We start from the raw sequence: 26,047 nt of genomic DNA on the forward strand, positions 1-26,047 counted from the left end.
TCTCCTCACCCTTCCTCAGCAGGAAGGAATCTCTCAGGGCCCTGAATCTCTCCCTGCGGTCCACCTTGCCCAGCCAACTGTGCCTTAACTGCACAGACTCATCATGCAGGACATGTTAGGGGTAAGAGCCTTTCTTGACCCCAGGAAGAGAGTAGAAAGTTCACAAAAAGAGAAGGGGGAGGACACAAAGGACCCAGCTGGATGCTGTGACTGGTTCTGGGGGAGAAGCTCAACTGCTCTCCCAGACACTTTGAACTGTCACCCTGAATCTCTCTGCAAATTATCTGCATCTATTAGGAAAGCTCTTCTTCTTTAACTGTAGGACCATTCCCCAAGTGATAGCAAGTGAGAGAAAGCCGGGCCCTAAACTCACAACCAATCAAGTCCCCCATCCCTGTCTCTTTCCCCTCTCTGCTTCCCGGCACCCCTCCAGAGAGCCACAGAACAAATGCCCAGGGCCCCCCATTTCTTTAGGGAAGGAATTAATGAGATCTAAGTCCCCTACCCCAGGAATTTCGTTGTCTTAATTAATCAGTCTCCTCCGAGCTTTCGTTTTTCCAGTCAGGTTTTCCTCCGGACTCACGGCATTACAAACTCAGACTGAGGAAGGACCGTTGCACAGAGGGAGAATTGCACGTTCGAAAGAACCATCTAATATCGTCGAGTTAAACACCTGCATCTCGACCGTCTCCCTTAGAATCGGGCTTCTCCCTCGCCTCCCCCATCTCACACACACACACACACACACAGCCCCCTCCCCCACTTAACACCAATCTGTTAAGCAGCTTTAAACGCAGTCTGTGGTTGGGGGGAAGGAATTGGGGGGGTGGGGGGGTAGAGTGGGGTGAGAACATGTCACTACAGAATACACATAAAGTTATTCGTCTCTACAGAAAATGACCCTTACCTGTTAGCCAGAAGAGAGCAATCCACCCCAACATGACCCCGTCCATTTTCCCCAACTTCCCATCCAGGTTAAGGAGTGAGGAAAGTGGGAAATAGCAAAAATGTACGGATCTATAGAACCGAGAGGCACAAGGCAGCTGCGGGGCTGCGGGCGCGGGCACGAGCTTGCCCCGGGCGTCCCTCGGCGCCGCCGCCCGCCGGGCGGAGCAGGCGGGGCCCGGGGCTGGACCGCGCCGACCGCCGAGCGCGTGCTGCCGCGGGCTCCCGGAGACCGCGCGGCGCTCGGGCGGTGCATTCCCTCCCGGCGGCCCGCGCCGACGCCGCCGCCGCCGCGGCGCACCCGCACGCCCAGGCAGCGCGGCGCGGAGCGAGCGCCTCCCCGCCGCGCAGCCGGCCCGCGCGGGGGCGCTCGGCTGTCGCGCCGCCTGCTCCCTTCCCGGGCCGCCCCCCGCCCGCGGCGCGGGGGCCTCCAAAGTTCCTCGATCATGTGCCCGCCCCAGGCAGCCCAGAGGTCACCGTTGAGTAACAAGAACACAGGGCCTGAGGGAGCCAAGGGGGTCAGGGGCGGGCAGAGGCGACAGAGAGGACAGAGCGCAGGGAGAGACACGGGGGAGGCGGCCCGTCCTGCTGCGCAGAGCAGGAAACTAACACCGCGGCTTCCCGCGTGCAAGCCGGCGTTCGCGAAGACTGGGCGCTTGTAACCAAGCAAGTCCCGGGATTTGTGTGCCTGATGGGAGACTCGAGAAGGGGGGAGTGCTATGTATGCATGTGGCTCCAGCCATGCTGAGCTGGGAGAGAGAAAGGCGGGGGGCACCTACCGGGACTTGGCATAACTGTTACGGGACTTAGACTAGCATGTCCTCTCTGCAGGATTGCTAGGTTTTGTTGCACACCCCTCTCTTCCTTCTGTCTGGTTCCCTTTGACAATGCAAGGAATCAGGAGGCTCAGCAGAACTGAGAAAGGTAGGCGGGAATACTGCGTGAAAACTTTTTTTCCTGTTCAAACATTAGGAGGTAGAATAAGGGCATACAGCCCTGTGACTGAAAATTCCTAATACTGGAATGAAACGATTATAACAGCTTACCTTTGTTCAACACTTTATAATTTGCAGGACACATTCACATGGATTGTTTCGCTTTTTAAAAATGGATTTGTTTTCTTTATGTTGGAAAGGAGTTAAAGTGCAGGTGTTATGAGAAAGCTGAGAAACGTAGGCTTTGGTTAATGAACTTACATTAAGCATCTACTATGTGCTCAGAACCAAGGCTACAAAGATGAATGACACAGCCTGCCCTTAAGGAGCGTCATCTTGGATCTAAGGAAGGGAGGAGGTTCAGACCATTAAGCATATAATACATATTCACAGAAAAAAAGGGGTGAAGACCATAATGAAGTTATAGAGAATGTGAAGTGGGAGCATTGAGGACAAGGCAATTTATTCTGCAGAGATGGAAAAAGCACAACAATAAAGAAGGAGTTATACCCAAATTGGCACTTGCAGAATGAGCAAGGTTTGGGCAGTTCAGGGATTGGTGGTGGAGAGAGGGCAGGGCAGGGAGCTTCCTGGGCAGAGGTGAGAAAGGAGACAAAACAGAGAGGTATAAAATTGCCTCTGAAGTCCTGAAAACAGAAGAGTTAGTCTAGGCTTGAGAGAAATTCCTGAAGCAGAAAGACTGCGCTTCAGAATGATTGCATGTGTGAAACAGGGATGATAAGTGAATGTTTGAGAAAATGAAAGAAAGAAAAAGAAATTTTTTGTTTTTGTTTTTACCATTATGGCTGCCTGGCATCTGAATTCTCTTTTTTATTTTTGAAAAATTCCAACTACAGAAACCAAAAGTCTAGATAAACCTCCCTGACAACCCCAGCTGGAGTGCAGGCCCAGGTCCCAGAAAGGGCTAGGCTGGGCCAATTGCTCAGAGCTGTTTGAATCTAGAGCAGGTCATGCAACCGTGAAAAATCAGTGCTGCCACTGGGGCTGCAGTGACATCCAGTGACCAGGGTCAGCAGTGGGGGAGGTGCAGCCACCACCCTGCTCTGAGTTATGATTTTGGCTGTGATCCTGGTTGTGTAGCGTCTCTACGTTCCAGCCCATTTTCTGAGCCAGGTTCTTCAGTCTTCCTGGCAATTCTGTGAGCTATCCAATATCTTCCCACAAACTATGCTTATTTGGACCAGAGAGATTTCTGTTGCTTACATATGAGAACTCTAATAAGCTGTGTGAGAGAAATCTGGAGGACTGTTTCTTCTCATATACACAAAAATAAAAATAGAAAATTAAAATGAAGGAGGTAACAAACATTTGTGGGGTTCCCATTAGGTTCTAGGCACAGTTCTAGATATTTTACAAATTTTTTCATTTTCTATTAATGAGGAAACTCCAGCCCAGAGAATTTAAATGACTTATCTAAGAGGACATAGTTAGTAAGTGGCAGAGCTAGGATTTGAACTCAGGTCTTCTGATTCCAAAGCCTATCCCTTGTGCATCATACAGTAAGGCACCTAGACCAGAGAATCATTGTGATAATATATTTATTTGTATTATATTCTGTCATTTATTGTGCTGTATGTGCATTTGTGTGAAAGACTTTGGATAGTGTTTTGTATATAGGCACACATAAAGATTTCTACAAAACTTGGACGTAAGGACAAATTCATATGGCTGAGAAATTGGAAATGGGAGATGGACTAAGTGAAGAGATGTGCGTGTGAATCACACAATGCAGGATGCCTTATGCACCATCCCCAGAATGTGTTTTCTGGGTAGCACCTTGCATGTCTACCCTATATCTAAAGAGGTATATATAGCTGGTCTATCCTGTACCTTCCCAAGTGAGTGGACTGGAATAAACTACACTGTGTGCCCCTCCCAAATACATACTTTTAACAAGGTGATTAAGGGATAATATAAATCCCAAACTGTAGTGTTTTTTCAAGTATGGTTTTTGAACCTCCAGCATGAGAATCACATTAAGTATTTGCTTAAAATACAGATTCTTAGGATCAACCAAAAACTGTTATCAAAATTTCTGAGTGGGGACCTGGACATTTGCATGTTGACTGCCTTCCTAAATTGTTTCTGATGCATATTAGTGGTTTAGAAACTTTACCTAATCATCTTTTAGTTCTCCTGGAAACTGTTAAGTTGATAATTGCATATGAGCTTCAAGTTTCTCATTTGCCCATTTATCCTGGACCCCCAAGTAGAGACTGATTTATCTAACTGCGGGGGAGGGTGGGATCTGGTCTCCAAAACTTCAAACTTTTGGCTGAAACCAGAGACAGATATGTCAGAGCATGGTCCTGTGTGGGACTAGAGCAGGAATCCCAGGAAGCCACAGCTGGGATTGTGTGCACTAAGGAAGGGGAGTGGACTAACACGCTGCTTCATCAAAGATGCACACTTTAGAACAGAATTAGAACATGGAGAAAAGGGAACTGTACCATCGCAAAGAGACATGCTGGTATCTGGTAGCAACCACACAGTTATAAATATAATGCAGCTGAATCCTCTTTCAAACATGATTTCATTACAGACATACAGGCATGCATGCACAGGAATTCTGCTGAACGTAGGTCTTTTTAAAGCATACAAATAACATCAGATTTCTACTTCTCTCTGATCTTGAGCTTCAAGGGGAATATATGAGGTGTGACTTTAAAACAGATACTGTGTTTATCCAAGTTCTGTTCATCTTTCCTCCCCTTGTGCTACTTTTAGGATGTTTATCCTCCCCATATCTTCAAAACCTCTCTCAATGAATTACAAATTAATATATATAAATTAAACCAAGGAACTAAAAAACCTGGAGACTATAGGCACCATATACTGGAAACTGGAACATATTTTCAATCTGGAAGCCCTTTTGTAGTGAGGAATAAATTGGTTCATTAGGAAAATAGTTTAAAGAAAGGAAATGCAAATGTAAAGTATATTATGAAAAAAAAAAAAAAAAAAAAAAAGCTGAACTGCCAAGAAGGGTGGTAGATATATAATAAGTAGAAGATTGAAAGAAAGTGCTGAAAATTCCACTTACAAACCTGCTGTCTCAGGTTTCAAATCAAACTGCAGTGGTGCTGGGTACTGAATTAGGCAATATTTGCTGTGCCACATCCTGGAGTTTGATCCCACTGGAGAACAGGGCAGCACAGCCTCCACCTGAGTTAGCTCTTGAACAATACTTTCCCTGGGAAAGTCCTCATTGGAAATTGAATCAAATCCCCCACATGAGGTATGTTCAGGTTCCAACCCCTGGGCCCCTGTGAACCCATTGGTAAATAGGACCTTTGAGGATGTTCTTAAAGTGTGCCCAAACTGAATGAAGGTGAGCCTTAATCCAATAAGGCTGAAATCCTTATAAGAAAGGAAATTGGACACAGAAGGAGAAGCCTCGAGAGAAGCAAGAAGCTGGAAGTCAATAGACCCCAGAAGAGAAAGAAGACAAGGCCATGGGCATTGCCATGTGATACCAAGAAACCCCAAAGATTGTGGCCAGTCAGAAGATAACAACCTGGGAGGAAGCAAGCTTTTTAGCCTCTGAGACCAGGAGCCAATAATTTCCTGTTGTTAAGCCAACCCATTGTATGGTATTAGTTAGGAAACTAAAACAGTCTTCCCAAGGATACTGTGAAGAAAAAGGGACAAAACATAAAATTATATTTATGGCAAGATCTCAAATATGGAAAAAGAGCATTTTAAAGAGACAAAAGGAAGCAACAAAACAAAAGAGCAACAGTGTTATCTCTAGGTAATATTGCCATTCATTCATAGTCTTTATAATTTTCTATACTTTAATATTTTGACAGTGTAAAAAAAATTCTGGACAAAAAAGATATTGTGCCAAAACTGTCTCTGGACATCCCTGGAGAAAGGAGAGAGGCAGAGCGAGTGGGTGACAGGTGTTTTGTTAGGCCTGTATCTATAGACAGATTCAAAGCCCCCAGATGCACACCTGCTCTCCCTTGGTCTCATAATCATGAGCAGTTTATCGAGGTAATTATGAGCAGGTGAAGCCCTGGACACCATTCCCAAACTGACAATCCAACCTAGAATTTATAAGTTACACAGCCAAAGATGAAGTAAGGCTGCTTCTCTTGTGAGCGTTGCCTTCGATTTTTGCTTTTGCTCAATGTTATCATCCTTTGGAGACCAGAACAAAATTGAAAACCCCCAAAATGAGCAGCAGAGCTGATTTGATTCCAGTGATCATTAGCATCCTTCAGACCAAAGGGGAAAGAAGAGAAGAGGCCTGGCTGCCTGTAGGTCACCCAGGCCTTGGGCCGTAGGTCTTAGCGATCAAGCCAGACGTTTGCTACACAGAGCCCCGAGTTCTCCAGAGGCCTTCTCCCTGGCACTGACAGAACTGAAGGGAGGGAAGTGAGCCAGAACAGGTGTGCCATCTGATGACCTCACCCTAGAGAATGGGCAGCCAAGGGAGCTGGAATGAGAAGTACAGAACATTGAGCATCATGAAAGGCAACAGCTCAAAGAAGAGAAGGCTTATTAGTGGGCTCTCAAAACCCAGTGCTAAGGAACAGCAGCCTCGACTTTTGTGTTGGAGTTGGGGTGATAATGTCTAAGAGAAGTGTTACTTCTTTACCTCTATTCCAACTCTGAGTGGGTTCCTTACACATAAAGATGATCAGTATTCATTTGTCTAATTCATTCCAAACTGCTTCCAGGTTTTCATATTACATTTTCTTCATCTTCTCTTCTCTTCCCTGAATTCATTCACTTATTCCACATACATTTCTTGAGTGCCTACTATGTGCTGCCTTGAAATTCAGGGTTAATAGGGATTCAAAAATGAATGAACTACATCAAAGAGTTTACAGGTGAGTTGTAGCCCTGGTGGGCAGGCCTGTGGTCTCTAAGTGTGATTATGCAACAGAGCCTATGTTACGACATGTACCAGGTGTGGTATCTGCACGAAAGAGGAGAGTCAATTATCTGTGAGGGGTGCTGGTCAAAGATGCCTTCATGGAAAGTGTAACCCCTTAGCCAAGTCTTAAACATGACCTATGCAGAATTTCTTAAGGCAGAAAGGGAGCAGGAGGTCATGCAGGTACACAAGCCATTGGCAGAAGTGACAGTGGGGTGCGCTGGCCTCAGCATGGGCTCACCAAGGGTAGAGTCAGCAATAAGGCTGGCAAGGTAGGCAGAGATCAGACCAAAGGAAGCAAGACTGTCAGGTCTGGATGTCATTCTACAGGAAATGAATCACTCACATGGATTTCTGTGCAGAAAGCCAATTTCATACCTGTGTTTCAGCAAAATTAGTCTGGCCACAGGGCATAGGATGGATTGGTGGAGAACAAGACAACAGGCATAGGCCTTTTCCATAAGAGAACCCTTTATAAGAACTCAGGAAGAAGGAATGAGCACCAAACTAGGCTTTGGGGTAGCAGGAAGGGAAGCAAGCAGCAAGCAAAAGAGACATTACAGGGAGGCATAAAAGGTAGAATTTGTACAACCTGATAAGAGTTTGCATGTATGTAGATAGAGCAAGCTAGAAGAATCAACCAGACCTCAGGTTGTGGTGGTGCATTCAGGAGATGTCCAGAAAGTACTTGAAAATTCCCATTTCTGCTTTGGCAAATAATGATGTAATAAACATGCATGAGTTTAGAATAAGAATTACAAAGAAGCAGGGATCTCATAGAGCTCCAAGCCACTCACTAGCTATGTGGTCTGGGAAAGTCTTAAGCCTCAATTTCCTTTTCTCTAAAATGGGATGATCATAGTATCTATTTCATGGGGTTGTTGTAAGGAGGAGATGAGGTAACTCTTGAGAAGTGTTTAGCAGAGTCTTACACATAGCTTTCAATGAATGTTTGTTATTGTTATGATTAGCACAGGTTGGAGGATGTATTCTGAATAATGTCAGGAGCTTAACTTAAACTAGCATCAGGGAAAAAATTTTTAATTCTGAGGTCTTCTTGGGTGGTCTCCAAATTATTCAGTCGAAAATCACATCATATTTTATATGAAAAAAAGTAGAAGCCATCCAAATCTACAATGGCTTTTCACCTATTTAGTCTAAAATCCAAAGTCTTTAAGATGGCCTTATAAGCCCTGTATGATTTGGCTCTAGTTCCCTCTCAAATATCCTCTCTACTTTCGCTCTGGCTCACTTTGCTTCAGCTACAAGACTTGGTCTGCTGTTCCTCAAATGTAACAGGCATGCTCGGAGACTTTGCGCTTGCTGTTCCCTTTGCCTGAAAGGCCCGTTCCCTGATATCTTAATGGATTGCTTCCTCACTTCTGCCCAGTCTTTGCTCAAATGTCATTTCTTCAACTAGAGGCTCTTCTCACCAGCCTTAAGTTGCACCCATCATCAGTCCCTAATCCTTATCCTGCCTTGTTTTTCTTCATTGGACTTACTGTTACCTGATATCATCTTATACATATATTTGTGTATGTCTTTATTGCCTGCCTTCTTCATGATGTTATAAGCTTCATGAGACAGGAACTTTGTTCCATTTAACCTTTTCTTGTGCCTAGAATAGATTCTGACACTTAGTACACTCTTAATAAATATTTGCTGAATGAATGATGAATGAACCACTCCAAAACACTCCTTTCTCCTGGCTTCTCTGATTTTCTTCCTGCTTCTTCAGATCATCTTTCTCATTCACCTTAAGTGGGTCCTCCTTCTCTACTTGACTTCGAAATGCTGATGTTCCTCAGGACGCCATCCTGGAGCCTTTTACTCTCTCTTCACTCTCTTCCTAGGTGATCCCATCCATTGCCATGAATTTAAATCCCATCTTTATGTGGCTTGTTTCCTAATTCCGTCTCCAACCAGGACTCCAGGCTTGCATGGCTATTTGCCTAATTGATATCTCCACTTGAATGTATTATAGCCATCTCAAAATTAACATGTCTATAACTGAACTCTTGACCATCCCCCACATGCACATACCACCAAAACCAACCAAAACCTGCCACCCTCTAAACTTTTGGAATAAGAATATCATTTGGTTGGAAAGGGGGAAGCCTGTTCTGTTTATATAGGATTTGACTTAAATAAAACTGGAAAAAATAAATTACCTGTATCAAATAAGAGGAGAAACAGATCATGGAAATTATGGGGAGCTTTGAACCTCCCTTGTCATTACCATTGCCCTGTCCCAGTCCTTCCTATTTTGGTTAAGTACACCACTTTCTTTCTGTCACTTCCTCATCCAATCCATCAGTTAGTTCTTTTTCCCCAAAATACATGTTAAACTCTCCATTCCCATCCATCTCTGCTGCCTCTTCTCTGTTCCAGGTCACCATTATCTCTCCCATGAACTCCTAGAGGAACTTTTTAACTGGTCTCCCCATACTTATTCTTGCTGTTTTGAATCCATTCCCTAAATATCATCAAGACTGAGCCTCTTAAATTGTAAACCATATCATGACACTTTAATTTTTAATTCTTTAAATGACCACCCACTGTACTTGAAGTAATACTTTAACTCCTTAAAACGGTTCTCAGTGCCATGCCCAAATCCTACTGATCACTCCAACCTCTATATGCCCCATTCTCCTCCAGACTCACTACTCTAGAGCAACACCAACTAGCCCTCCAGCTGTTCTGAGGATACACCCAGGTTTTATTGTCTGAGGCCTTTACTTATGCTGTTCCCTCATCTGGAATGCGCTTCTTTCAAATCTTCACATGACTAGTTCTGATCCTTTGTAGCCTTGATCATTTTAAATGTCAATGGCTCTTCAGAGAGGTTTGCTATGGTCACCTATCTAAAAATTAGCTGTTAAATCTAAATATTGTTTTAAAATGTTAAGATAAAAATAGTCTTAGCCCAGAGGGAAAACTAGGGAACTGATAAATTCAGCAATGTGAAATAACTAAAAACTGGACTAAATATTTGAAACAGTGTTTTCAGACACGGGACATAAGGGAGCACACGTGAGTAATCCCTGAAAGAACAGAAACAAAGTGAGCCCTGTGATTGCCCCAGCTTGCTGCCTGGAAAGTTTCCAGAATGCAGCATCAAGCGGAGTAAAGTTGGCTGAGCCCGGTGGTCTCCTTGGGTGGAGGAGATGGTGTCCGGTGTTCAAGTCGGCTACAGTGTTTAGAGTTCACAGCGAAGAGTATCAGAAAAGAGTCAAAACAAAGAGCAAGCTCTGGAAATCTGCTGAGGATCTCCCTTGAAGCTTCAGCTGAATACTGATCAGTGCACATGTGGGAGGAAACCAAACAACATCAACGAAAGAACAACCTGAAAGGATTTTAAGGAACAATCCTTGGAACTCACACCGATCCAGAAATAGTTTGTGTTCTCATAGGCCAAAGTGAAAAATCTCCAGATTCATCAGATAGTGGGTAGGATACTCAGAAAGGGGTTACCAGGAGGGGAAAATTAATCCTAAAATTTGCTCTGAGCCTGAATGGCAAAGTATAAAAGCAAGCCTCAAGAAGAATAAAAAAGCAAGTCTCAAACTGTTTCTGAGTATTGTAACTGTGTTTCAGAACAAAAGAAGAGGATATTTATAAGAAAACAAAAATATCCAGCATTCAACAGGGTAAAATTCATAACTAACATGCAATCAAATATTACCACACATGCAAAGAAGCAGAACAATACAACCTATAAAAAGGAGAAAAGTCAATCAGAAAAAACAGACCCAGAAGTGACATAAATGTTTGAATGAGTAGACTAAGAGATTTAATGATTACTCTAACTTTATTTTGTATGTTAAAGAAAATTGAGGAAAGCTAGAACATGTTAAGTAGAGATATGGAAGACATAAAAAAGACCCAAATCAAACTAAGTCATCTGATATGAAAAAAATATGCTGAATGGGATTAATAGCAGATGAGATATAAAGGGAGAAAAGATTAATGAACATCATGACATAGAGTTTATGCAAAATGACACAGAGGAGAAAAAGGACTGAAAGTAAATGGACAGCGTATCAGTGAACTGTGGGGCAACTCCAAGTGGTCTACAGGGGTAATGCAGAAAATTTTGCAGGTGATGGATATGATATGTTCCTTATTCTGAAGGTGATGATGGTTTCACAGAGGTATACATAAGTCAAAACTCATCAAATTGTATGCTTTGTATATTTATGCAGTCTTTTATTCATCAATTATGTCTCAAATTTGGCTTGAAGAAAGTAATCTGGAACTAAAATTCCAACTAGTTTCAACATGTGTGATATGGTGGAGAGGTGGAACATGAAACAGCTTGGGAAGAGAGAATATGGATACCTATTTACTATAGAAGTTGTTAGAAAAATGTGTTTTTTAAAGCAGTTTTATTGAGATATATTCACATACCACACAATCTATCCAAAGTGTGCAACCAGTGGTTTTTAGTACAATCACAATGTTGTGCATTCATCACCATGAAAATTTTAGAACATTTTCATTACTCCAAAAACAAAAACTCCACACCCCTTAGCAGTCACCTCTCAATCCTTCTATCATTCCCCAGCCCTCCATAACCACTAATCTAATTTCATCTTTTAAATTTATTTATATTTACATTTTACACAAATGCGATCATATAATATACAGTATTTTGTGTCTGGTTTCTTTCACTTAGCAAAATATTTTTTGTGCCTGATATTAACATCTTATAAATTAATATACATTTGTTCAGGTTCAAAGAAAAATAGTCTTATAGATGCAATATTACATGTATTCACATTTCACATGAGGTTTTACTATGCTATATAGTCCCATGCTACACTTTTTAACTTTCTTTTTCATAATATACTTGACCCTAGACTTTCCCTTTCCACCAGTCATACCCATATAATAACACTGCTAGTTACAAACATTATGTTGTGCTTTCACCTTTGCTATTAACTAGCAAAGATTAACACATACCCCTTTAACCAATTCAGCACAAGTTAACCCTAAGCTTTCCATTCTCTAAACTCATTCTATTTTCTGGTGACCCATATTCAAGTTATTAACTCTATGAGATAACATAATATATTTAGTCCATAGGAGCACAATCATACAGTATTTGTCCTTTTGTGTCTGACTTGCTTCATTCAACATAATGTCCTCCAGGTTCATCCATGTTGTCACATGCTTCATGACTTCATTTCTTCTCTTTCAGGTGCATAATACTCCATTGTGGGTTAACCACATTTTATTTAACCATTCATTGGTTGAGGGACACCTGGGTTGTTTCCATCTTTTGACAATTGTGAATAACGCCACTGTAAACATTGGTGTGCAGATGTCTGTTTGTGTCACTGCCCTCAGTTCTTCTGGGTATATACCCAGTAGTGGCAAATCTATATTTAACTTCTTTAGGAACTGCCAATCAGTCCTCCACAGTAGCTGTACCATTTTACATTCCCACCAACAGGGAGTAAGTGTTCCTATCTCTCCACATCCTCTCCAATACATGTAGTTTTCTGTCTTTTTAATAGTTGTGAAATGATATCTCATTGTAGCTTTGACTTGCATTTCCCTAATACCTAGTGATGGTGAACATTTTTTTCATGTGTTTTTTGCCATTAATATTTCTTCTTTAGACAAATGTCTATTCAAGACTTTTGCCCATTTTTAAATTAAATTGTCTTTTTATTGTTGAGTTATAGCTTCTCTTTATATATCATGGATATTAAGCCCTTATTGGTTATATGATTGCCAAATATTTTCTCCTATTGAATCAGCTTCCTTTTTACCCTTTAGACAAAGTCCTTTGAGGTACAGAAGTGTTTAATTTTGAGGAGGTCACTGTATTAGTCAGCCAAAAGGGTGCTGATGCAAAATACTAGAAATGGGTTGATTTTTCTAAAGGGTATTTATCTGGGATAGGAGCTTACAGATACCAGGCCATAAAGCATAAGTTACTTCCCTCACCAGAGTCTATTTCCACGTGTTGGAGCAAGATGATTGCTGACGTCTGTGAGGGTTCAGGCTTCCTGGGTTCCTCCCTTCTGGAGCTTGCTTCTCTTTCCTCTGTGTGCTTACTTCCTGGGGCTCCAATTTAAGGCTTCAGGATCAAACTCCAACATCAAAACTCCAACATCAAAAACCCTCAACTCTTTCCTTTGCCATGCCTTTTATCTGTGAGTCCCCACCCAATGGGGGAACTCAGTGCCCTGATGACATGGCCCAATCAAAGCCCTAATCATAATTTAATCATGCCCAGGTACAGGCCAGATTACAAACATAATCCAATATCTATTTTTGGAATTCATAACCATATCAAACTGCTACAGACCCATTTATCTATTTTTTCTTTTGTTGCTCATGCTTTGGGTGTAAAGTCCAAGAAACCACCACTTATCACAAGATTTTAAGATGTTTCCCTACATTTTCTTCTAGTATTTTCATTGTCCTGACTTTTATATTTATGTCTTTGATCCTTTTTGGGTTGATTCTTGCATAGGAAGAGAGATAGGGGTCCTCTTTCATTCTTTTCATTATGGATATCCAGTTCTCCCAGAGCCATTTGTTGAAGAGGCAGTTTTGTCCTGTTAACATGGATTTGGGAGGGTTGTCAAAAACCAGGTGGCTGTGGAGGTAACAGTTTATTTCTGGGCTCTCAATTCTATTCCACTGATAGACATATCTATTTTTATGCCATTACCATGCTGTTTTGACCACTGTCGCTTTGTAATATGTTCAAGGTCAGGCAGTGAAATTCTTCCAACATCACTCTTCTTATTTTGGCTAATTGGGTGCACTTTCCCTTCCAATGAATTTGGTAATTTCCCTTTCTATTTCTATAAAGTCATCTGTTGGAATTTTAAATAGATATTGCATTGCATCTATACTATAAATCAGTTTGGGTAGGATCATCTTCACTATATTTAGTCTTCCAATCCATGAACACAAAATGTTTTTCCATTTGTTTAGGTCTTCACTGATTTCTTTCAGCACCGTTTTGTAGTTTTCTGCATATAGGTACTACACTTCTTTGGTTAAACTGACTCCTAAGTATTTGAGTCAGTTGTTGTAAATGGATTTTTTTTTCCAGAATTTTCTCCTCAGATTGTTCAATACTAGGGTACAGAAACATTACTGATTTTTGCATGTGGATCTTGTATCCTACCACTTTGCTGAATTTGTTTATTAGCTCTGTCATAGACACTTCAGAATTTTCTAAATATAGTATCATGTCATCTACAAATAGTGAGAGTTTTAATTTTTACTTCCTCTTTTCCTATTTGGATGCCCTTTTTTTTTCTCGTCTAATTGTTCTAGCTAGAACTTCTAGCACAACGTTGAATAACAATTGTAATAGTAGGCATCCTTGTCTTGTTCCCAGTCTTAGAGAGAAACCTTTGAATCATTCCCCATTGGGTACGGTGTTGGGTGAGGGTTTTTCATATATGCTCTTCATCATATTGAGGAATTTTCCTTCTATTCCTATCTTTTCAAGTGTTTTTTTATCAAGAAAGGATGCCAGATTTTGTCAAATGCCTTTTCTTCATTGATTGAGATGATAATGTAGTTTTTTCCTTTTATTTGTTAATGTGGTATATTATGTTAATTGATTTTATGTTGAACCACCCTTACATACCAGGAATAAATTCCATTTGCTTGTAGTGTATAATTCTTTAGATATGCTGCTGGATTCAATTTGCAAATATTTTGTTGAGAATTTTTTCATCTATATTCATTAGAGAGATTGGTCTGTAATTTTCTTTGCTTGTAGTATCTTTATCTTGCTTTGGGATTAGGGTGATGCTGGCTTCATAAAATGTGTCAGGTAATTTTCCCTCCTCTTCAGTTTTTCAGAAGAGTTTACAGGATTGGTGTTAATTCCTCTCAAAATGCCTGGTAGAATTTACCTGTGGAGCCATCTGGTCCTAGACATTTCAGTGTTGCCAGATTTTTGATGATGGATTCAATCTCTTTAAATGTGATTGCTTTGTTAAATTCTTGTATTTCTTGTAATATCAGTGTAGGTTGTACATTTCTAGGAATTTTCCTCTAGGTTGTCTAGCTTTTTGGCATACCGTTTCTCATAATATCCTCTTATGATCTTCTTTATTTCTGTGGGGTCATTTGTAACTTTGCCCCTTTCATTTCTGATTTTATTTATTTGCCTCTTCTCTCTCTTTTTCTTTGTTAGACTAGCTAAGGGTTTTTCAATTTTATTGATCTCAAAGAACGAGTTTTTGCTTTTATTGGTTTTCTCTCCCTTATTTTTTTTTCTTTTAAAAAAATTTATTGAAGTATATCACTCATACATAAACATACATAAACAGTAGTGTATAGTAATAGTTGTGAACTTATAAAACAAACATACGTAACATCATACAGGTTCTCATATCCCAACAATACTTTGCATTGTTTTGAAGCATTTTTAACTAATGATTAAAGAGCATCCTCAAAATATTATTACTAACCAAAGTATATGATATTTGGTGTATTTTTCCCCCAACACAGCCTATTATTATCATTATTTTCATTATTCCTCTATCATTTCTACATGAACATGCATAAACAATGTGTACAGTAAAAGTTGTGAACTTACAAAGCAAACATACGTAACATCATACAGGGGTCCCATACATCAGCCCACCACTAACACCTTGCATTGTTGTGAGACATTTGCTACAAATTATGAAAGAATATTGTCAAAATCTTACTACTGCTATAGTCCTTATTTTACATTTGGCATATTTTTCCCCAACCCACCCTGTTATTATTTTTTAAATATATTTTTATAACAGAAGATGTAAACTTACAAAACAATCATGCACATGTGCAGGATTCCCATATAACACCTCACCCTTTTATCAACAAACCACACCGTGGTAGAACATTTGTTACAGATTGTGAGATAATATCATCAGACTATTACCCGGTCCATAGCATACATTTGGCACACTTTTTCCATACTCCCCCTTATCAACACAGTACATCTTTAGCATAGATGCATGAATATTACATTATGACTTTTAACCACAGTCCATAGGTCACTCCAGTTGTATTTTTCCCATGCTTCTCCACATACCCACCACTCTGCAATAGTAATGGACACCTGCTCTAGCTCACAAAGGACACTCTTGCATCTGTACCATCAACCACAATTCTCATCCACCTCTCTGTTTACTGTTAGTCCCTAGATTATTCTCTCGCTATCTTTCAAATGGAATTTATATCTCTAGACTACCCTTTTCAGCCACAATCCCATTTATAAACCAGCTATTACTCACTATAATGTGATACCATCACCTCTGTACATTTCCATGCTTTTACAGTAAAGTTAATTAAAACTTCTACATACATTAAACATCAGTAGCCCATCTCAGTCCTCCTTTTATCTCCTTTAAGAATCTCCCACCAACCACCAAGCCTTAAAGATATATTCCTACATTTTCTTCTAGAAGCTTTATGGTTCTTGCTTTTATATTTAGGTTTTTTTGTCTATTTTGAGTAACTTTTTGTATAAGGTGTGAGATAGGGGTCTGCTTTCCTTCTTTTGGCTATGGATATTCAGTTCTCTCAGCACCATTTGTGGAGTGGACTGTTTTGCCCAAGCTGGGTGGGTTTGAGAGCTTGTCAAAAGTCACTTGACCATAGATGTGAGGGTCTGTTTCTGAACCATCAGTTTGGTTCCATTGATCTGTGTGTCTGTTTTTATATCAGTACCATGCTGTTTTTAACCACTGTAGCTAGGTAATTTGATTTAAAGTCCAGAAGTAAAAGTCCTCCAATTTTGCTTTTCCTTTTTAAGATGTTTCTGGCTATTCAGGACCCCTTACCCTTCCAAATAAATTTGATTATTGTGTTTTCCATTTATTTAAAAAATGCTGGTGGAATTTTTATCAGGATTGCATTGAATCTGTATATCAGTTTGAGAAGAATTGACTTCTTAAATGTTTTCATTCTTCCAATCTGTGAGCATGGAATGTTCTTCCAATTATTCAGGATTTAGGGCTTTTTAAATTTCTTTAAACAATGAGTTGTAGTTTTCTGAATATTTGAGTTTTATCTGTCATATTTTATTTTCACCTCTCTTTTGAGAGTTTTAGCTACTTTTACTGATATAATCTTCATTTCTAGACTTTCTTCCAGGCCTCTCTTTCCTGTCTTTTTTTTCATACAGTAACACATCCTTTAATATTTCCTGCAATGCTGGTCTCTTGGTTACATACTCTCTCAGCTTCTGTTTATTTGTGAATACTCTAAATTCACCCTCATTTCTGAAAGACAATCTTGCTGGATATAAGATTCTTCACTGAAAGTTTTTCTCTTGCAGTATCTTGAATATATCATACCACTATCTTCTTGCCTCCATGGCTTCTGATGAGAAATCGGACTTAATCTTATTGGGTATCCCTTATATGTGGATGCACTTCTTTTTGCTTGCTGCTCTCAGAATTCTCTCTTTGTCTTTGGCATTTGACATTCTTATTAGTATGTGTCTCAGAATAGGTCTATTCAGATTTATTTGGAAGGGAGTAAATTGAGCTTCTTGGACATGGGTATCTATGCCCTTCAATAGGGTTGGGAAATATTCTACCAATATTCCTTCAAAAATTCCTCTGCCCCTTTTTCCTTTTCTTCTCCTCTGGGACATCCGTGACATGTATGCTTGCACATCTCTTGCTGTAATTTATTTCCCTGAGAACTTGTTCAATTTTTCCATTCTTTTCTTCATTTGGTCTTTCTATGTTTGCTTTCGGAGGCCATTTCTTCAAGCTCACCAATCTTTCTTCTGCCTCCTCAAATCTGCTATTATATGAGGCTTATTCTAGAGCTGCAATCTGATCTGGATGGAAAGAAGCCAGTCCCTATCAGCACTGTCATTTCAGTCTGCTCTGCTTCCCCTTGTGCCAGGCACGGAGTTAAGATGGTGGCTACTGGCTCTTTCTGACTTGGACAGGTTCAAACTTTAGCTGTTCCTAGGATTATACTTTAGCCCACAGAATTTACTCATCAGTAGCTGAAGTTGGTGCCCAACCATCTCTTCTCCCCTTGTTTTTGGGAAGTGGAGCTTCCAATTCCAGCTGCAGAATGTGCCTCCAGTGGAGGATGGGCACCGGCCTCCGTGGAGTGGAGAGCTCTACTTGTAAGTCTTCTCTGCAGATGGGCAGTCTCCTCCTTCTACTCCTTCAAGGATGTTGCAGGGTGCTCTTCTGGTCTCCTGGAGCCCCCAAACAGGTGCTTTAGATAGCTCTGAGTGTTTGCTAACTGCCCTGTAGCACAGGCTAACTCTAGGAGCTCCTTACTCTGCTGTCATCTTGCTGGTTGTCTGTCTCCCTTGTTTGTTTTTTTCCCCTCAAATTCATTACTGCTCTAATCTTTATTATTCCTTTCCTTTGCTTGCTTTTGGAATGGTTTGCTGTTCTTTTTCTAGTTTCTCCAGTTGTTCACTTATATCTTTGATTTTAGCTCTTTCTTCTTTTTTAATATAGGCACTGAGGGCTAAAATTTCCCTCTCAGCACTACCTTCTCTGTATCCCATAAGTTTCGATAAGTTGTGTTTTCATTTTCATTCAACTGAATATATTTACTGATTTCACTTACAATTTCTCTTTTGACCCACTGCTTATTTAGGAGTATGTTGTTTAGCCTCCACACATTTGAGAATGTTCCCCTTTCCTGTCTATTATTGATTTCCAGTTTCGTTCCATTATGATCTATCTTGGAGATAGGTCTATGAGCACTTGAAAAGAATGTATAACCCGCTGATTTGGGTGCAGCATTCAGTATATGTATGTTAGGTCCACCTCGTTTATCATATTGTTCAAGTTCTGTTTCCTTTTTGATCTTCTGTCTAGTTGTTCTATCTAATGACTATTTTGCCTGCTTCTTCCTTTGGTTTTGCCAGAGTTTGCCTCATGTATTTTGGGGCACCCTGGCTAAGTACATATATATTTATGACTGTTATTTCTTCTTGGTGGATTGTCCTTTTTATTAATAAATAATGGTCTTCTATATGTCTTATAACTTTTTTGCATTTAAAGTCTGTTTTGTCTGATAATCAGTATAGCTACCCCTGCTCTTTTTTGGTTACAGTTTGCATGGAGTATCTTTTTCCAACCTTTCAATTTCAGATGTTTGTACCCTTGGGTCTAAGGTGAGTTTCTTGTAAGCAGCATATGGATGGCTCATATTTTTGTATCCATTCTGTCAGTCTATATCTTTTGATTGGGGAGTTTAATCCATTCACTTCAATGCTATTACTGTAAATACATTATTTACTTCTACCATTTTATTCTTTGGTTTTCATATGTCATATCTTATTTTTGTCTTTTTACACTTTTGGTTATCCTTTCTGCTATTCTTGCCTTCTGTTCTCTCCTCTAAGCCTTTCTCTCCTGTCTTTTTCTTTCATGCTGTAAGGCTGGCAGTTTTTCTCTTTCAGTATCCTAATTGTATCATACCACTATCTTCTCCTCTTCATGGTTTCTGATGAGAAATCCACACTAAATTTTACTGGGCTTCCCTTGTATGTGAAGGTTTGCTTCGCCCTTGCTGCTCTCAGAATTTTAGCTTTACCTTTGACATTTGCTTAGTAGTATGTGTCTTGGAGTAGGTCTATTTGGATTTATTCTAATTGGGATACACTGCGTTTCTTGGACATGTAAGTTCATTTCTTTCATGAGAGTTGAGAAATTTTCAGTCACTATTTCCTCAAATACTCTTCTTCCCCTTTTCCCTTCTCCTTCTGGAACTCCTATGACACATTTGTTATTGTGTTTTGTATTAACATTCAATTCCCTGAGCCCCTGCTCAGGTTTTCCATTCTTTTCTCTCTCTGTTCTTCTCTCTCTTCAATTTCAGCTGTTCTTTTTTTTTTAAAAGATTTATTTTTCATTTATTTCTCTCCACCTCCCCCCCCCCCATTGTCTGCTCTCTCTGTCCATTCACTGTGTGTTCTTCTGTGTCGGCTTGCATTCTTGTCAGTGGCACCGGGAATCTGTGTCTCTTTTTGCTGCATCACCTCTTGTGTATGTGGTGCCACTCCTGGGGCAGGCTGCACTTTTTTCACGTGGGGTGGCTCTCCTTGCGCGTGGGGCTCCCCTACATGGGGGACACCCCTACGTGGCACAGCACTCCTTGCATGCATCAGCACTGCACGTGGGCCAGCTCACCACATGGATCAGGAGGCCCTGGGTTTGAACCCTGGACCTCCCATATGGTAGGCGGACGCTCTATCAGTTGAGTCAAATCCGCTTCCCAGCTGTTCTCTTCTTTATCACTTATTCTTTCATCTATCATTTTGAGTCTCCTGTTGTTGCCTCTAATGTGTTTTTTATCTCAACTATCATGTCTTTCATTCCCATGAGCTCTGTTACTTTTTTATTCAGGTTTTCAAATTCTTCTTTATGTTCATTCAGTGTCTTCTTGATGTCCATTATCTCTTTAGCCACATTATCTTTTAACTCATTAATTTGATTTTGGAAATTTGTATGAATCTGATTAGTTTTCTCAAATCCTGTGTCTCATTCTTGGGCTTTGATATATTCCTTTGCTTGGGCCCCTTCTTCCATTTTCTTACCATGGCTAGTAATTTTTTTCCTGATATATAGGCATCTGATTATGACAGTGAGTGTACTCTGATGCTCAATTTCTCCCTCTTTCATAGGGAGTTAGTGGCAGGAGGCTGTGTGTTACTGCTGTTCTTTGATTCTTGGCTCAACTTGTTCTTCATTTTTAGGCTTGTCCATGTTAGTTGCCCAAATCAGGGGTCTGGACCCGGTAATGGGTTTCAGACCTGCTTCCAAGGGACTTGGGAAGGAAGGTTGTAAAGACTGGACAAAGCCTGTCTTATTTACTTTTAGTTTCTTCACACACAGTTCCTTGGTCTACCAGCAGATGGTACTCTTTGGCAGGCATCTAAATTCAAAGGCTTGCGGGAGTATGTTCACTGCAACATGGACCAGATCAATGTGACAGACAACTGCCTGGAGACTAAGAGCCTCACAATTCAAACTTTCCTAGATGTTGCTCTCCACCCACCTCTGGCAGCCCCCTCTCTTTTCCCTTTTTCTCCCATTTCCTGAGGAAGTGGATCCTTGCAGCCCACTTTGCCTGTAGTTGCTAGCAGAAGCCTGAGAATTCAAAATTGTCTATAGGATGGGGGAAGGCACTGGCAGCTGCAAGTAAAGCTTTAACTCAGTTTTGCTATTGAGATTCTTTTCCTTTGTCCCCTCTCTTCTGGGAAATGTTCACCCTACCCCTGATGTCCTAAACCCTAGAATATTTTTTTCCTGGCCACTTCTACCTGTTCTCCAGCTATTTTTCAGGAGGGGGACAGGAGCCCTGTGTCTTTCTAGTCCACCATCTTCCTGGAAATTCTCCCTGAAAAATATAACTTTTTAAACAAGTTTCTTAAAAATTAAGGGTAACCACTGAATGAAGAAAAACAGAATGTATAACTTTGAAATTAGTGGAAAAGAAACTAGAGCAAGAAATATTGATCAATTCAATTATAGCAGAAAAGGGAAAAATCAGAAACCTAGAAACATGGTAAATAGACATTGAAAAGAATTGAATTAAATTTTTTATTCAAGAAACTAAAAAACACAAAATAGCCTGACCTAAGTGATAGGAAGAAATTAATAACTCAAAGCAGAAATAAATGAAAATGTTACTGTAATAGTAGGGCCTGCCTGATCTGGCTCCACAAAGGAGAAACACATCTCTCAGTGCAAGGTAATGTATTGCAAGTGCACAAGCAAGGAACTGGGAGAATCTTTCCAAAACCAGTTCAAAGTGGGAATGGGAGCTACAGTTTTTATAAGCAAAAGGAAAAGGGTGTGGGAGAAGAAAAGCAAGTTATGCCAGGGTCTTATGAGGTCTATGCAATTTCCTAGTCCTGCGTCGCCTCAAGCATGTTCAACTTGTCCTTGGTTTCACTGGCTAATAAATCACAGTTTAGATATTGTTGTGCAGGTGCAAGGTTTTCATGGCTCCTTTCTCAGTGGACCACTCAAGGATATCAAGCTTTTTGTCTCTGAGAAAAGTTACAGATCTACTTGGTTCATAAGGTGCTTCTGACACCATTCTGTCTGGATTTTCTCTGAGACATTATCTTATTCCTGTAAGCAAAACTGAGAAGTTCTGGTTAATATTCTTCAGTGAACTAAGTGAAAAGAGTAAACTTCTAACATTAGATTAATAGAAAAACAGTTCAATTAGTGTTTTAGAAATTTCAGAACTGCTTAAGTGAAGAAAGGTTTAGTAAGCACCTTTTCCAGCTATCAAAAAGTAAAAGGAATAAAAAGTTTAAAGTTTATCAGCAAAACCAAAACCTAGTTTTTCTGAAAAGATCAATAAAATAGACAAACTTTGGCAAGTATTAAGAAAAGATGGAAAACAAGTAACAGTAAGAATGAAAAATATGTTATAGTATAAATTTATAAATAATGAAATTATATATTAGAATGTTTTAAAAATGATAAACCTATACATGTATTTATGTCAACAATTTGTTTTGCTTTATATTTCAACTTTATTGAGGTATAATTTATACACATTTATGCATGCAATAAAAGGCACATGTTTTTTCAAATATATTTTTTACTGAAGTATATCATTCATACATGAACATGAGTAAACAATAAGTGTATAGTAAAGATTGTGAATTTGCAAAAGAAATATATGTGACATCATACAGGGGTCTCATACATCACCCCTCCACCAATACTTTGCATTGTTGTGAAACATTTGTTACAAACTATGCAAAAGCATCATCAAAATATTACTACTAACTATAGTCCCTATCTTACATTTGGTATATTTTTCTCCCCAACCCAGTCTATTTTTTTAAAATAAATTTTTATTACAGAGGTTGTGAACTTGCAAAACATTCATACACATGTGTAGAATTTCCATACAACACCCCTTCACCAACACACCACACTATGGTGGAGCATTTGTTACAGATTATGAGATAATATCATCAGACTGTTACCACCAGCTCTGGTCCACAGCATACATTTGGCACACTTTATCCATAAACCTCCATTATCAGCACAGTACATCTTTGGCATTGATACAAGAATATTATAGTACTGCTGTTAACCACAGTGTATAGGTCACACAAATCGTAGTTTTCCCATGCTTCTCCACATTCCCACCACCCTGCAATAGTGATGTACATCTGCTTTAGCTCACAGAAGGACACTCTTGCATTTGTACCATCAACAACACTTCTCATCTGCCTCTGGGTTCACTGTGTTATTCAGTCCTATATTATTCTTTAGCTTTCTTTCAATTGACATTTACATCCCTAGACTACCCTTTCCAGCCACATTACCATTTATAAATCAGTTGCTATTCACTATAATGTGTTACCATCAAGTCTATACATTTCCATGCTTTTATAGTAGAGTTAATTAAAACTTCTACTTACATTAAGCATCAATTCTTCTCAAGTCTCCTCTTATCTCCTAATAACCTATACTATAGGTTTTAACTCCCCGTGTTTAGTTCATATTAGTTCATATTAATGAGACTATGTAATACTTGTCCTTTTTGTCTGGCTTACTGTGCTTAGTATTAATGTCTTCAAGATTCATCCATCTTATCATATGTGTCCCAATTTCATTTCTTCTTACTACAGCTTAGTATTTCATTATATGTATATACCACATTTTGTTTATCCATACATTGGTCAATAGACACTTGGGTTGTTTCCATCTTTTGTCAATTGTGAATAATGCTGCGATGAACATTGGTGTGCAGATGTCTATTTGTGTCATAGTTTTTAGTTCTTCTGGAGATATTCTTAGTAGAGGAATTGCTGGATCATATGGCAATTCTCTATTTCCAAATACTTTTTCCCATTAAGTGGGCTGCCTTTTCACCTTCTCAATGAGGCCATTTGAACCACAGTAGTGTTTAAGTTTAAGGAGGTCCCATTTATCCATGTTCCATTCATTGCTTGTGCTTTCAGTGTACAGTTTAAGAATCCACCACCTACCACCAGGACTTGAAGATGTTTCCATACATTCTCTTCTAGGAGCTTTATGGTACTTGTTTTTATATTTAGGTCTTTGATCCATTTCGAATTCATTTTTCTATAAGGTGTGAGATAGGGGTCTTCTTTCTTTCTTTTGACCATGGTTATCCAGTTCTCCCAGCACCATTTGTTGAATAGATTATTCTGTCCCAGCTGGGTGGGTTTGACCGGCTTGTCAAAAATCACTTGACTATAGATGTGAGGGTCTGTTTCTGAATCAACAATTAGGTTCCATTGGTCTATGTGTCTATCTTTCTGCCAATACCATGCTGTTTTTACCATTGTAGCCAAGTAATATGATTTAAGGTCTGGAACTGAGAATCCTCCAACCTCACTTTTCTTTTTTAAGATATTTCTTGCTATTTGAGGCCTCTTACCCTTCCAGATAAATTTGATTATTGTGTTTTCCACTTGTTTTAAAAAATGCTAGTGGAATTTTTATTGGGATTGCAATGAAACTGTATAACAATTTGGGTAGAATTGAGGCCTTAATGATATTTAGTCTTCCAATCCATGAGCATGGAATATTATTCCAATTGTTTAGGTCTTTTAAGATTTCTTTTAGCAATGCATTACAGTTTTCTAATACAAGTGCTTTACATCCTTGGTTAAGTTTATTCCTAACTATTTGATTCTTTTAGTTGCTATTGTAAATGGAATTTTTTCCCTGACTTCCTCCTCAGATTGTACATTACTAGTGTATTGAAACACAACTGATTTTTGCATATGCATCTTGTATCCTGACATTCTACTGAAATAGTTTATTAGTTGTAGCAGTTTTCTTGTAGATTTTTAGGGACATTCTAGATACAGGATTGTATCATCTGTGAATAGTGAAAATTTTACTTCTTCCTTTCGGATTTGGATGCCTTTTATTTCTTTTACTTGCCTGATTGCTCTAGTTAGAATCTCTAGTGCAATATTGAACAACAGTGGTGACAATGGACACCCTTGTCTTGTCCCTGATTTCAATAGGAAAGCTTTCAGTCTTTCACCATTGAGCACAATGTTAGCTGTGGGATTTTCATATATGGCCTTAATCATGTTGAGAAATTTTCCTTCAATTCCTATCTTTGGTAGTATTTTTTTCAAGAAAGGATGCCGTTTTTTGTCAGATGCCTTTTCTGTGTCAATCGATAAGATCATGTGACTTTTCTTCTTTGACTTATTAATGTGGTGTATTATGCTGATTGATTTTCTTGTGTTGAACCACCCTTACATGCCTGGTATAAAACCCACTTGATCATGATGAATAATTCTTTTAATGTGTTGTTGGATTCGATTAGCAAGTATTTTATTGAGGACTTTTGCATCTGTATTCATTAGAGAAATGGGTCTGTAATTTTCTTTTCTCGTAATATCTTCATCTGGCTTTGGTACTAGGGTGATATTGGCTTCACAGAATGAGTTTGGTAACATTCCTTCTTCAATTTTTTGGAAGAGCTTGAGTAAGACTGGTATTAAATCTTCTCTGAATGCTTGGTAGAACTCACCTATGAAACCATCTGATCCTGGGCTTTTCATTTTGGGCAGCTCTTTGATGACTGCTTCAATGTCTTTACTTGTGATTGGTTGGTTGAGGTCTTCTATTTCTTCTAGAGTCAGTGTAGGTTGTTTGGATGTTCCTAGGAATTTTTCCATTTTGCCTATATTGTTTGGTTTTTGGCATAAAGTTGTTCATAATATCTTCTTATGATCTGTCTTATTTCTGTGGGGTCAGTAGTAATGTTCCTGTTTTCATTTTTTATTTCATTTATTTGTATCTTCTCTCTTTTTTCCTTAGTCAGTCCAGTTAAGGTTTTGTTGATTTTATTAATCTTCTTGAAGAACCAACTTTTGGTTTTGTTAATTCTATTGTTCTCAATTTCATTTATTTCTGCTCTGATCTTTGTTATTTCATTCCTTGTACTTGCTTTGGGATTAGTTTGCTGTTCTTTTTCTAGTTCCTCCAGCTGTGTAATTAGGTCATTGATTTTAGCTCTTTCTTCTTCTTTAACATAAGCATTTAGGGCCATAAATTTTCCTCTTAACACTGCCTTCACTGCATCCCATAGGTTCTGATATGTTGTATTCTCATTGTCATTCAAAATATTTATTGATTTCTTTTGTAAGTTCTTCTTTGACCCACTGATTATTTAAGAGTGTGTTATTTAATCTCCATACATATGTGAATTTTCCCTTTTTCCATCTCTTGTTGATTTCCAACTTTATTCCATTATGATC

At 39.3% G+C, this 26,047-nt stretch overlaps 2 protein-coding genes across 5 annotated transcripts in view; one reads left to right on the top strand and one right to left on the bottom strand.

The window, feature by feature from the left end:
• ILDR2 (immunoglobulin like domain containing receptor 2) overlaps positions 1 to 1,206 on the bottom strand; it is a 59,066-nt gene extending 57,860 nt beyond the window's left edge. For all 4 annotated transcript variants that reach the window (XR_011645478.1, XM_058310063.2, XM_058310066.2 and 1 more), the window contains exon 1: positions 908 to 1,206. Coding sequence is in view for 3 of the 4 variants with exons in the window: in XM_058310063.2 (XP_058166046.1) it covers positions 908 to 953 (46 nt within the window). In the remaining variant the exon portion in view is untranslated. The remainder of the gene's footprint in view (positions 1 to 907) is intronic.
• Positions 1,207 to 1,514: 308 nt separating this feature from the next.
• Positions 1,515 to 26,047, top strand: part of MAEL (maelstrom spermatogenic transposon silencer) — a 77,271-nt gene continuing 52,738 nt past the window's right edge. The window contains exon 1 of the mRNA XM_071207314.1: positions 1,515 to 1,869. The gene's annotated coding sequence lies outside the window, so the exon portion shown is untranslated. The remainder of the gene's footprint in view (positions 1,870 to 26,047) is intronic.

Source organism: Dasypus novemcinctus, chromosome 13, assembly GCF_030445035.2.
Source record: "Dasypus novemcinctus isolate mDasNov1 chromosome 13, mDasNov1.1.hap2, whole genome shotgun sequence".
Lineage (NCBI taxonomy): Eukaryota > Metazoa > Chordata > Mammalia > Cingulata > Dasypodidae > Dasypus > Dasypus novemcinctus.